This window comes from Scyliorhinus canicula, chromosome 3 (assembly GCF_902713615.1).
Source record: "Scyliorhinus canicula chromosome 3, sScyCan1.1, whole genome shotgun sequence".
Taxonomy (NCBI): Eukaryota; Metazoa; Chordata; class Chondrichthyes; order Carcharhiniformes; family Scyliorhinidae; genus Scyliorhinus; species Scyliorhinus canicula.
In genome coordinates, this window is record NC_052148.1 from 240,567,998 (window position 1) to 240,582,094 (window position 14,097).

General features: G+C 44.9%; 1 protein-coding gene across 1 annotated transcript in view; it reads left to right on the forward strand.

Annotated features, from left to right (window-relative positions):
• tbc1d9 (TBC1 domain family, member 9 (with GRAM domain)) overlaps positions 1–14,097 on the forward strand; it is a 74,215-nt gene that overhangs the window by 34,316 nt on the left and 25,802 nt on the right. Inside the window, exons 10-13 of the mRNA XM_038792453.1 lie at positions 400–614; positions 2,044–2,161; positions 10,296–10,581; positions 11,173–11,302. Of these exons, the coding sequence (XP_038648381.1) occupies positions 400–614; positions 2,044–2,161; positions 10,296–10,581; positions 11,173–11,302 (749 nt within the window). The remainder of the gene's footprint in view (positions 1–399; positions 615–2,043; positions 2,162–10,295; positions 10,582–11,172; positions 11,303–14,097) is intronic.

The window sequence follows — 14,097 nt, forward strand, 5'->3', positions numbered from 1 at the left end:
ATGCCAGTTCCAAGGGAGGCAGACAACACCATCTTGGTGGAATAGATTATTGTGGAGAATTTCTTTGGTAGAAGTTGCCCATTTCACTTCAAAGGGGAGTAATCTCCTTAATTAAGGAGAGGATGATTGTTTTGCTTATGGACTAACAAAATAATTGACTTTAAATTGACCATATTTAAAAGAAAGAATTGACAGCATTTGTGCATTGCATCTGAAACAGAAAAAAGAGTCTTGAGTTCTCTTGTTTTCCATTTTCAATTCTCCTCCTCCATTCTTATTGTTTAATGGCCAGATTAAGAGGAAGACATTGGAGCCTAGCATTGAGGTTGGAAATATCATGAGATAAAATATAGAATGCTGCTCATTTTGTGAAATTTAAAATCACTTTTTTGCCTTCAGGTGCCATTAACGAGATGGCCACTCATCCTGGATATTATTCTGATTTGGTGGAAAAATCCATTGGAAAGTATAACCTTGCCACAGAAGAAATAGAGCGGGATTTACACCGCTCACTTCCTGAACATCCAGCATTTCAGAATGAGATGGGAATTGGTGCTCTGCGCAGGGTACTCACTGCCTATGCTTTCCGAAATCCTAACATAGGATATTGCCAGGTAAATAGTATTGCAGTGCAGTTGTGATGCACTTGAACTTGCAAAACAATTCAGAAAGTCAACTGTGTGTTAAATTTAATTAGAATCCTGGGGCGCGATCTTCCCAAAAGGGAACAAAATTCCCTAGCAAGTGCGTTTAGCCGCGTGTTTCCCGACACTCGCAGCGCCGAGAATAACAAAAGAACAAAGAACAATACAGCACAGGAACAGGCCCTTTGGCCCTTTTAAGCCTGTACCGGTCATGATACCAATCTTGGCCAAAACCCTCAGAACTTCATTGTGCCGTATCCCTTTATACCCATCCTATCAAGATTCCTTTTGAACGCCATTAATGTATCTGCTTCCACAACCTCCCCTGGCAACACGTTCCAGGCACTCACCACCCTTTGCGTAAATAACCTGCCTCGCACATCTCCTCTAAATTTTGCCCCACGGACCTTAAACCTATGCCTGCTGATGACTGACCCCTCCATGCTGGGAAAAAGTGCCTGCCCATCCACTCTATCCATGACCCTCATAATCTTGTAGACCTCTATCAGGTCATCCCTCAACCTCCGTTGTTCTAATGAAAACAGTCTGAGTCTATTCAACTTCTGATGCCGCGCAACTTCACTTTCTGTACCAGTCTGCCATGAGGGACCTTGTCAAAGGCCTTACTGAAGTCCATGTAGACAAAATCCACTGCCCTACCCGCATCAATGATCTTCAAGTGTTCAGGTGTGATGTCAGGAAGTTCATCAGAAAAAATATAGTGGGAATCTGGAATTTATGGGCACGATCTATCAACCACCCTAAAGGCATGCGGGATAGATGCCGGGAGATCCCTCTTTTGGGGTCTACCTGGCTCGCCACGCCTCGCAATCTCAGGGGATCGGAGGCCCCTTAGATGGACGGGGGGGATGGGCGTGGGCGGTGAGGGAATGGGCCGGCCCTGTAGGATGGAGATACTGCAGGAGAATCGACATGTGGCCAGTGGGAGGGGTGATAGTCTGTAAAGTATTGACAACTCGCATGTGACAGGTCATCTGGGTGGAGGCCGGTACACCGTTCGCGGGGACCCCACTGTGGGCTGCGGAGAATCCAGGTTGTTTTGAAGGGATTTACTAAATAATACTAGGGATGGGAGGATTCCGTTTCGAGGAAAGATGAGACACTGGGGCTCTTTTCTCACAATTAAGAACTTTTAAGAGGACATTTGATGAAGGCACTGATTCATGAAAACTTCAATAAGACATAGTAGGAAAATTATTTAACATCCTTTAATATAGGCGAAAGCGGTTTTTAGAATATTTAACGCCCACAAGAAACACTGATGTTGAGTAACTTTTTAATTGTCTGTTTCACAACTAATATAAAAAGTATCCGAATTGGCTTTTGACACAGAATAATTGTACAACTTGCTAAATAATGTCTATATCTGCAAATATAGGCAATGAACATTGTCACTTCAGTACTGTTATTATATGCAAAAGAGGAGGAAGCTTTCTGGTTGCTAGTTGCACTCTGTGAGCGGATGCTGCCGGACTACTATAACACTAGAGTGGTTGGTAAGTGTTGCTTGGTTATTGAAACTGCTAAACTTGAATCTTGATGGAAAAAATGCAATTATTTGTGTTAAAATTTGTTAAATTAGAACTGATTTATAAATCAAGGAGCCCATTTTTTTCTGTCAAATTGTTCAGGTAGATCTTTTTAAGCAATGTTTATCAACACCCAGCATAGAGCGAGAATCCAAAGTATTTCCATCACTTATGACTGGCATTGTTGCATTATAATGTTGTAAAAATGAGAAAAATATATTTGTTTTGTGAATGTTACTTGCCACATATCAGCTCTACGAATGCAGGCGGCTGCAGTGTCTGAGGAGTCATAATGGTGCTGAATATTCTGCAGTCTCCACTAAACATCCCCACTTATGATGAAGGTACAATAATTGGTGAAGCAGCTGTTGGACCTAAGACACTACCCTGAGGAACTCCTGCAGAGAAGCTTCAAACTGAGTCACCCACCTGAGGTCTCTGATCGAGGAGGGATGTAGGCATATTTGAGTGACAGCATGGGTGAGCCGCAAGGGTAGGGGATGGCTCTCCTTGCTACCCTCCACTTCCCTGATATGCCAGGCCCCTCGCCTTGTGTGTCAATGAGGGACCGCACCATGACACAACAGATTTCCTTGTTCTGCTCCCAGCATGCCGAAATCCCCCTGCCTGCTGCTGGATGAATAACAGCTTCAATTGGCAGTAGGACTGCTATCAGTGTGGTCCCAACCTGCCACCCTTCTGCCTGATTAATTGCACCCACCAACAAACATGTCATAATGGAGGCACAATGTTCCACCCCATATCAAAGAAAAAAATAATAGATTGCTGTCTCATAAAGCTGTGAAACAAACAAAATTAGTATGCCCTGTTTGGAACAGTGTAAAAATACCTAAACTGTAATGTCCATTCACTGTTTTTGGAACTCAGCCAACCATTCATAATGAGTTCATCTGGCAAGACAGATGTCTGACCATCTATTTTACCTGCTGTTTCATACGGTTGCCAAATGGCTTCATTATGCCGTTTTAGCTGAGCTCCAAGACTGGCTAATGGTCTGAGACCTTCAGACAATATTTTCCCAGTTGCAAAGTTGGGAGTGGTTAGTTTTAGTAATCATGTGAGGCTATAATAATCATTTGAGGCTGAATTTTATTTTTGTGATTTTCAATACCTGTTTATTTGGATAAGATTCAAGTGATAAGAGGATTCAAGTGTTTTTCATTGAGACTCTGGCTGTATTTGACACCTTTTTTGTAAGGTTTAAAATTAGCATTACTTTCCAAATAAAATGTTTAAATGCCATTCTGATATCTGAGGCCCTCAAAGCGGCCCCCGAACTCCTCCCAACACCCATGCAGGACACCCCCCAGTCCAATCACGCATGTGCACAAACGCCAGTTTGGCAGTGCCAATCTGGAACCCTGACAGTGCCCATGCCACATGACAATGACACCTTGGGAGTGCGCGGCTGACACCCTGCCCAAAGGGCATGCAGCTGGGGGCCTCCACCCCCAAGGGTGCTGTTCTGTCTGGCCCACATTTGCGGGGACCAGTGCTGAACGGCACTCGCTGAGGTGTCCGAGGTGAAGGAGATGAAATCCCAAAGCCTCAGGTACCTCAGGAATCTGCACATTAGAGTGAGACTTACTGTCTCGCTCTAATATGCAGATTTGCCAAAACATGATTCCGCCGACAATGGGCAGGATTTATTTACATTGCAACTTCTTGTGATATTGCGTTGGAACCCGTGAGCCGGGTAGATCCCGGGAGTGAGATCTCCGCCTTTTATTGGCCACGCTGTGCTGCGGAGAGCTGCTTTTCCGGCGCAAGGTGGTAAATTGCGCCTCAAGTGTCAGTTGTAGTTGCTTTGCTGGGAGTTACTCCCCAGCTCTGTCAGCGAGTTCCCAACCACTATCTGGCTCCACTAAGTCCCTTTTCTGAGCCCTCAGGGGTTCCTCACCGGTCTAGCCGACACTTAGAATTATTTTCATCACTGGGGAACTGAACCCACTGGCCAGACCAGCTCTTCCGAGAGCGGGCCACTATTTTGAAAGGGTGCCCTGATCTCTACGTGGGCTTGAAGGTCACCCACACCTCCACACATGGGCAGTGTCACCCCCCATGAACATGGGCATTGCCTCCCCGCCCCTTTTTCATGGGCATGCCCCCCCCCCTCCCTCAGGACAAGATTGTGGCCTGGGCACCCTGGCACTGCCACCATGGCAGTGCTCCTGCCAGTTTGGCAGTGCCACCTGGGAACCTTGGCCGTGCCAGGATAGTGGTGCCAAGGTGTCAGCCTGGTGGTGCCAAGTTCAACAGGGAGGGCCAGGGGACCCTTGCCCTGTTCCTGACCACACAGGGACTTCTAATGGCCCGGGAGACCCACTGGCCACTGGGGTGCCGTTCCGCTTGGCCCATGTTTGTGTGGATTAGTACTGAAAGGTGCCCAGTAGGAGTCTACCTGGGGAGACCGGTAGACGCTGGGAGCTCGATAGATCCTGGGTCAGCACGCCTAAATGGGTTTTAAACCTGATCGCAATGCCTTGCTGCCGGGAAGATCGCGGGAGGCATCAGCCGGCTGCGTTGCACTCCCGTTTGGGTGCAACACGGCCGTTCGATCGCATCCCTAATCTAATCTGCAGTATTTGTATGGTTATGCCATGAGATTTTTACATTATTGCCCTTGAAAATGTTTCCCCAACACTGGAAGGGCCCTGAACAGGAATTGGAAAGTTGTGAATGCAACTTTATAGCAACCTCAACGAGCACTTGTTTTGTTCTTGCATAGTTTACCTGCTATAAGTGAACAATAATAGAACATTTACAGCGCAGTACAGGCCTTTCGGCTCTCGATGTTGCACCGACCTGTGAAACCAATCTAAAGCCCATCTACACTATTCCATTATCATCCATATGTTTAACCAATGGCCATTTAAATGCCCTTAATGTTGGTGAGTCCACTAATGTTGCAGGCAGGGCATTCCACACCCTTACTACTCTCTAAGTAAAGAACCTACCTCTGACATCTGTCCTATATCTATCTTCCCTCAATTTAAAGTTATGTCCCGTCGTGCTAGCCATCACCATCCGAGGAAAAAGGCTCTCACTGTCCATCCTATCTAATCCTCTGATCATCTTATATGTCTCTATTAAGTCACCTCTTAGCCTTCTTCACTCTAACGAAAACAGCCTCAAGTCCCTCAGCCTTTCCTCATAAGATCTTCCCTTCATGCCAGGCAACATCCTGGTAAATCTCCTCTGCACCCTTTCCAATGCTTCCACATCCTTCCTATAATGCGGCGACCAGAACTGCACACAATACTCTAAATGCGGCCGCACCAGAGTTTTGTATAGCTGCAGCATGACCTCATGGCTCCGAAACTCAGTCCCTCTACCAATAAAAGCTAACACACCATACGCCTTCTTAACAACCCTATCAACCTGGGTGGCAACTTTCAGGGATCTATGTACATGAACATGTACAGATCTCTCTGCTCATCCACACTACCAAGAATCTTACCTTTAGCCCAGTACTCTGTATTCCTGTTACTCCTTCCAAAATGAATCACCTCCCACTTTTCTGCATTAAACTCCATTTGCCACCTCTCAGCCCAGCTCTTCAACTTATCTATGTCCCTCTGAAACCTGCAACATCCTTCCGCACTGTCCACAACTCCACCGACTTTAGTGTCATCCGCAAATTTACTAACCCATCCTTCTACGCCCTCCTCCAGGTCATTTATAAAAATAACAATCAGCAGTGGCCCCAAAACAGATCCTTATGGTACACCACTAGTAACTGAACTCCAGGCTGAACATTTCCCATCAACCACCACCCTCTGTCTTCTTACAGCTAGCCAATTTCTGATCCAAACCGCTAAATCACCCTCGATCCCACGCCACCATATTTTCTGCAATAGCCTACCATGGGGAACCTTATCAAATGCTTTACTGAAATCCATATGCACCACATCAACGGCTTTACTCTCGTCCACCTGTTTGGCCACCTTCTTCTCAAAGAACTCAATAAGGTTTGTGAGGCACGACCTACCCTTCACAAAACCGTGTTGACTATCCTTAATCAAATTATTCCTTTCTAGATGATTATAAATCCTATCTCTTATAATCCTTTCCAAGACTTTGCCCACAACAGAAGTAAGGCTCACTGGTCTATAGTTACTGGGGTTGTCTCTACTCCCCTTCTTGAACAACAGGACAATATTTGCTATCCTCCAGTCTTCTGGCACTATTCCTGTAGACAATGATGACATAAAGATCAAAGCCAAAGGCTCCGTAATCTCCTCCCTAGCTTCCCAGAGAATCCTAAAATAAATCCCAACTGGCCCAGGGGATTTATCTATTTTCACACTTTCCAGAATTGCTAACACCTCCTACTTATGAACCTCAATCCCGTCTCGTCTAGTAGCCTGTATGTCAGTATTCACCTCGGCAAACATTGTCTTTTTCCTGTGTGAATACTGACGAAAAATATTCATTTAATGCCTCTCCTATCTCCTCGGACTCGACGCACAACTTCCCACTACTGTCCTTGACTGGCCCAACTCCGACCCTAGTCATTCTTTTATTCCTGAAATACGAATAGAAATCTTTAGGATTTTCCTTGATCCTACCTCCCAAGGACTTCTCATGTCCCCTCTTGGCTCTTCTTAGCTCTCTCTTTAGGTCCTTCCTGGCAAGCTTGTAACTCTCAAGCACCCTAACTGAACCTTCACGTCTCATCTTTACATAAGCCTCCGTCTTCCTCTTGACAAGTGATTCAACTACTTTAGTAAACCATGGTTTCCTCGCTCGACCACTTCCTCCCTGCCTGACAGGTACATACTTATCAAGGACACGCTGTAGCTATTCCTTGAACAAGCTCCACATTTCAATTGTGCCCATCCCCTGCAGTTTCCTTCCCCATCCTATGCATCCTAGGTCTTGCCTAATCGCATCATAATTGCCTTTCCCCTAGCTATAACTCATGCCCTGCGGTATATACACCTATCCCTATCCATCGCTAAAGTAAACGTAACCTAATTATGGTCACTATCCCCAAAGTGCTCACCTACCTCCAAATCTAGCACCTGGCCTGGTTCATTACCCAGTATCAAATCCAAAGTGGCCTCACCTCTGTTGGCCTAACTACATACTGTGTCAGGAAACCCTTCTGCACACATTGGACAAAAACGGACCCATCTAAAGTACTCGAACTATAGCGTTTCCAGTCAATATTTGGAAAGTTAAAGTCCCCCATAACAACTACCCTGTTATTTTCGCTCCTTTCCAGAATCATCTTTGCAATCTTTTCCTCTACATCTCTCGAACTTTTTGGAGGCCTATAGAAAATTCCGAACAGGGTGACCTCTCCTTTCCTGTTTCTAACCTCAGCCCATACTACCTCAGTAGACGAGCCCTCATCATACGTCCTTTCTGCCAACGTAATACTGTCCTTGACTAACAATGCCACACCTCCCCCTCTTTTACCACCTTCCCTGAGCTTACTGAAACATCTAAACCCCGGATCCTGCAACAACCATTCCTGTCCCTGCTCTATCCATGTCTCCGAAATGGCCACAACATCGAAGTCCCAGGTACGAACCCATGCTGCAAGTTCAGCCACCTTATTCCGGATGCTCCTGCCGTTGAAGTAGACACACTTCAAACCACCTTACTGTCTGCCGGTACACTCCTGCGACCTTGAAACCTTACTCATGACCTCACTACTCTCAACCTCCTGTACACTGGAGCTACAATTCAGGTTTCCATCCCCCTGCTGAATTAGTTTAAACCCTCTCGAAGAGCATTAGCAAATATACCCCCCCAGGATATTGGTACCCCTCTGGTTCAGGTGTAGACCATCCCGTTTGTAGAGATCCCACCTATCCCAGAATGAGCCCAATTATCCAGGTATCGGAATCCCTCCCTCCTGCACCATCCCTGTAGCCACGTGTTCAACTGTTCTCTCTCCCTATTCCTCGTCTCGCTAGCACGTGGCACTGGTAATAACCCAGAGATAATAACTCTGTTTGTTCAAGCTCTAAGATTCCACCCTAGCTCCCTGAATACATGCCTTATATCCCCATCCCTTTTCCTACCTATGTGGTTGGTGCCTGTGTGGACCATGACTTGAAGCTACTCCCCCTCCCCCTTGAGGATCCCAAAAACACGATCCGAGACATCACGGACCCTGGCACCTGGGAGGCCTCAGAAAAGTTCGAAAGATGTAGAGGAAAGGATTGCAAAGATGATTCTGGAAAGGAATGAAAGTAACAGGGTAGTTGTTATGGGGGACTTTAACTTTCCAAATATTGACTGGAAACGCTATAGTGTCTCTCGTTCCCACAGAATCTCCTATCCGTCCCCCTAACTATGGAGTCCCCAATGACTAATGCTCTACTCCTCTCCCCCTTTCCCTTCTGAGCAACAGGGACAGACTCTGTGCCAGAGACCTGTACCCCATGGCTTACCCCTGGTAAGTTTCCCACCCCCCCACCAGTATCCAAAGTGGTATACTTGTTACTAAGGGGAACGACCACAGGGGATCCCTGTACTGAGTGCTCCCTCTCAGCCCCTCTCACTGTCACCCATCTTCATTCTTCGGAGTATCTACATCCCTGAAGCTTCTATCTAAGACCACCTCTGCCTCCCGAATGATCTGAAGTTCATCTAGCTGCAGCTCCAGTTCCCTAATGTGGTTTTTGAGGAGCTGGAGATGGGTGCACTTCCCACAGGTGAAATCAGCAGGGACATTGAGAGTGCCCCTCACCTCAAACATTCTGCAGGAGGAACATTGCAGTGCCTTCCTGTCCATCCCATTACAAGTGAGATGGTTTTGGATTGGATTTGTTTATTGTCACGTGTTCCGAGGTACAGTGAAAAGTATTTTTCTGCGAGCAGCTCAACAGATCATTAAGTACATGAAAAGAAAAGGAAATGAAAGAAAAACACATAATAGGGCAACACAAGGTACACATTATAACTACATAACACGGCATCGGGTGAAGCATACAGGGGTGTAGTGTTAATTAGATCAGTCCATAAGTGGGTTGTTTAGGAGTCTGGTAACAGCAGGGAAGAAGCGGTTTTTGAGACTATTCGTCTGTGTTCTCAGACTTTTGTAGCTCCTGCCCGAAGGAAGAAGTTGGAAGAGTGAGTAAACCGGGTGGGAGGAGTCTTTGATTATGCTGCCCGCTTTCCCCAGGCAGCGGGAGGTGTAGATGGAGTCGATGGATGGGCGGCAGGTTTGTGTGATGGACTGGGCTGTGTTCACGACTCTCTGAAGTTTCTTGCCTTTCAACTCTTCGTCTCCAAAACCTGAGCTTACTGATGAGTAATGAGGACAAGGGCTAGTGGGCTACCCAGTCACTGACACCTGGCTGCAGCAGGGGCAATCCTGAACCCATAAAAATTCCCCTGCAAAATGTCTGCCGTTTTCTATTGTGGCATCCAGATGTCCATTTTGAACACTATTTGTTAGGCTGTTCACCACTAGTTGCTAATAGGCAGTGTGTACATGGAAGGTGACTTCTACCTGAAAAAAATGGTTTTGCTTTGTACGTGTAAACTTCTATTTCACATTGAAAACCGGTTGCTGTTAGTTGAAAACTCACCTTCATACTGTTGAAGAATTGCCTAATTGCAGTCTTTTTATATTGCAGGATCAGATGCACATTATAAAATATTGGGCTGCATTTATTTAATTTTTAAATATATAATGAATTATCGCTGAGATTTGTCAACTCTTATTTTTTTTCGAGCATAATTTTCATTTGGTGGCGTTTTATCATTTTTTAAAAAGTATATTTTCCTTAAATGGCAGAACAGGCTTGAGGGGCTAAATGGCCTACTCCTCCTGCTCCTTGTTGGTATGTCCATACTATTTACAAATGCACTAATTGAATTAGACATTCAAGAGGGACGATGGTTATTTTTTCTATATATTTTTGTTTGATGCCCTATACATGGCAATGTATACATTCATTCTCCATTCTGAAGCATGTAATCTCCTGAGATAGCCCATAAAGTTATATTGATGCAAAAATCTGTAAAATGTATTATGTTATCTATTTTTCTTTGTAGTGTGAACCTAACCAGTTATTCTGAACATTTAATGTTGTTCTATTGCTACTTTCTGTAGGAGCATTGGTGGATCAAGGTGTATTTGAGGAGCTTACCAGGGATTATGTGCCGCAGCTTTATGACTGTATGCAGTATTTGGGCGTTATATCCACCATCTCGCTCTCCTGGTTCCTTACTCTTTTCCTCAGTGTAATGCCTTTTGAAAGTGCCGTTGTTGTTGTGGACTGCTTCTTCTTTGAGGGAATTAAAGTCATCTTTCAACTCGCTCTTGCTGTGCTGGATGCTAATATTGACAAGTTGTTGAATTGTAAGGATGATGGCGAGGCCATGACGATACTTGGAAAGTGAGTTAATTTTATTTGCCCTTTTTTGGTTATTATCAGTTTTTGTAACAATTCTCCAATAAAGTGGGTTAATAACATTTCAAAAATTTGATTCCAGCATTTATTGTGGGTTAGGTATCAAATTGGATATATTTCAATAATCTTGAATCTCCATGTCTAATAACTCACTTTAATTCTTGCGGCTCAATTTGACCTGACAAAAGAGAGAATTGTACCGAATAATTCCTAATGATGGTGGAAGTCGTACATTGTTTAGGCTCTGTTGTTGTAATTTCTATCTGCATTAATATTCATGTTGACATGCATTGACTAACCTTGCATGTATGCTAATTATCAGTTAAGATTTTCATGATGTGACGATGAATTACTGCAGAAGAAAAACATCAGAAGAAAAATCAATTGGTATTTAAATAAGGGAAGGTTGCAAGAAATTGAAATTTTAGCTATCAGGAAACTGTCCTTATTAGATAAACTGTGATAGTCAATTGTCATGGAAACAGAAGTGCATCTACCCTGTTTAGATTGGCATAATCGCATTAAATAAAATTAAATTTAAGGGTTTCACTGCATGAACTCTTTTGGCCCACTTAGATACTTGGACAGTGTGACGAACAAGGACAGCACATTGCCACCCATCCCTCATCTTCATTCTCTTCTCAGTGATGATGGAGATCCTTACCCTGAAGTTGATATCTTCAAATTAATCAGGGGCTCATATGATGTAAGTAACCGTGTATTCAGTGGTGCCTAATGTGAAATTTAATTTGGGTAAATCAGTCTCTGGTGGTTGAGAATTTAAATGTTATTGATATCTAATTGCACTCCACACATTCAGAGAGGAAGATGATCCAAGTTCAGAAAAAAGGGAAAATAATTAAAACCTTTATAAAGGTTTTATAATCACACTTATACTGAATTGAGGATAGGCTAGATGATTCACTGGCCATTATTGATCATGTTCTTTAATCACCCAGCTTACTCAAATTTTTAAGTTCAGTTCTTTCACTCCATTGTTGACTTAAGGATGGAAGTAAGTATAGGAAACAAGCAATTGCCCACATAACGTTCCCTTACTGTTGCTTTTGGTGCCAATTTAAAATAACATTAAAAATTTAAGAGTAAGCCTTTGCTACAATTCATGTGATTAATATCTGTTACAATGAAGTGAAACTTTGTTGCACCATACTGAGAATATTATGTCTCGGTTGTGTTTTTACATAGCAGTAAGCTGAGGGTGTGTAGTAAAATCCTTTACCGTCCTTATGGATACAAATCACCAAATTAAATGGCAACGTACCGAAAACATACAACTGAAATTTAAAAAACATGTAAACATTTATCATTGAAATTTATCGCAGAGAACAAAGCCATTCAGCCCATTTGGCCTGTTCTATCTCTTTACTAAGGCAACCCAAAACTAATCCCACTTCCTTATTTTTCTCCCTAGTTTTGAAACTTCAAATATTTATCTGTGTTTTGCCTAAAAGACACAGTGGCCATTCCTTGTGAAAGTCATGAATCTATGATTTAGACAGCTTGATGAGACAGGAATGAAGGATTGATAGAAGTAATTTAATATAAATTCCGTCCTCATATCAGCTGTACTGCTCTGGAATGCTGAACTGGCTCACAGGACTAAAAACTGCCCAACTAGAATTAATTGCTTCTGATATAAAAGCCTAATCTGTACTTTTTGTTATGTTCATTTCTCACTAATTTTATGGTGCACAAACAGTTGAAGAACATTACAGTTAATTAAGAGAATATAATGTGTCGGTTTCTGTTTAACATAAATTAGGCCATTCATTGACTCATAGAATTTACAGTGCAGAAGGAGGCCATTCGGCCCATCGAGCCTGCACTGGCCCTTGGAAAGAGCACCCTACTTAAGCCCATGCCTCCACCCTATCCCCATAACCTAGTAACCCCAGCTAACTTTTTTGGACACTAAGGGGCAATTTATCATGGCCAATCCATCTAACCTGCACATCTTTGGACTGTTGGGAGGAAACCGGAGCACCCGGAGGAAACCCACGCAGATACGGGGAGAAAGTGGCAACTCCACAGTCACCCGAGGCCGGAATTGAACCTGGAACCCTGGAGCTGTGAGGCAGCAGTGCTAACCACTGTACCACCATTCCCCCTCATGAAATGGGATTTTAAGCCCATGCCACCCCAGATTTATCATCATTGATTTTTAATTGCTATATATCTGACTATTTGGAAAGCCATATTTAACAATCTCCAAACCAAACTTCTGAAAATTCACAATTAAAATTTCCCATATGTCAGATACAGAATGCTTTCCCTCTTACCACAAGGATACATACTGCTACCCTGAGTTCAGAGAACCTAATACAGATTTGAAGATTAAGATGTAAGGAACAACATTTGCATCCAAGTACTGCTTGAGTTTCATCAACTCTGTTGCAATACCAAAGGACTGAAGCGTCGGTGAAAGTGCCATCTTTCAAATTAGATGGTAATCAAAGCATCTGCCTATGGTGGATGTACAAGATCCAGTGACACTTAACATTTTGGGCAAGACCAGACTTTTTGGATGAAGACAATGTGCCAACCAATTTTCGTCCCTCAATATGCGTCACCAAAACAAATTAACTGATTTTTCATTTCATTATTGTTTTGTGAAATATTACTGTATCAAATGGACTGTTGTACTTTGGGATGTCCTGAGGTCATGAAAGGTGGTACATGAATGTGGTTCAACACTACATACCCAATAACACTCCTTCTTTCTCTCCTCCCCCCCCCCCCCCCCCCCCCCCCCCCCCGCCCGCCGCAGGCGAATGTCCAAACAGCCCCAAACTAAGCATGGTTGGTTCAGTGGGCGGCCAGCTCCCATAACATTCTCGGCTTCCAGCCACAGTCCCAGCAGTGACTGTTGCTTGGTGGCACTGCTGGGCTGCCAGTAGCTCTTGGGGTTAGTTAATGGATGGCTGAAAAATGCAACAGAGCGTCCCACAAAAGGTCTAGGTTGGATACCTGTGCCGGGATTCTCCACTACCCGGCGGGGCGGGGGGTCCCGGCCTGTCGGAGTGGCGTGAACCACTCTGGCGTTGGGCCGCCCCAAAGGTGCAGAATTCTCCGCACCTTGAGGGGCTAGGCCCGTGCCGGAGTGGTTTCCACTCCGCCGGCTGGCGTGAACGGCCTTTGGCGCAATGCCAGCCGGGGCCGAAAGGACTTTGCCAGCCGGCGTAAGTCCGCGCATGCGCCGGTGCGTCAGCGGCTGCTGACTTCATACCTGCGCAGGGGAGGGGGTCTCTTCCGCCTCCGCCATGGTGAAGGCCATGGCGGGGGCGGAAGAAAAAGAGTGTCCCCACGGCACAGACCCACCCGCCGATTGGTGGGCCCCGATCGCGGGCCAGGCCACTGTGGGGGCACCCCTCGGGGTCAGATCGGCCCACGCCCCCCCCCCCCCCCCCCCCCCCCCCCCCTCAGGACCCCGGAGCCAATCCTGCCGGTAAGAGAGGTGGTTTAAACCACGCCGACGGGAAA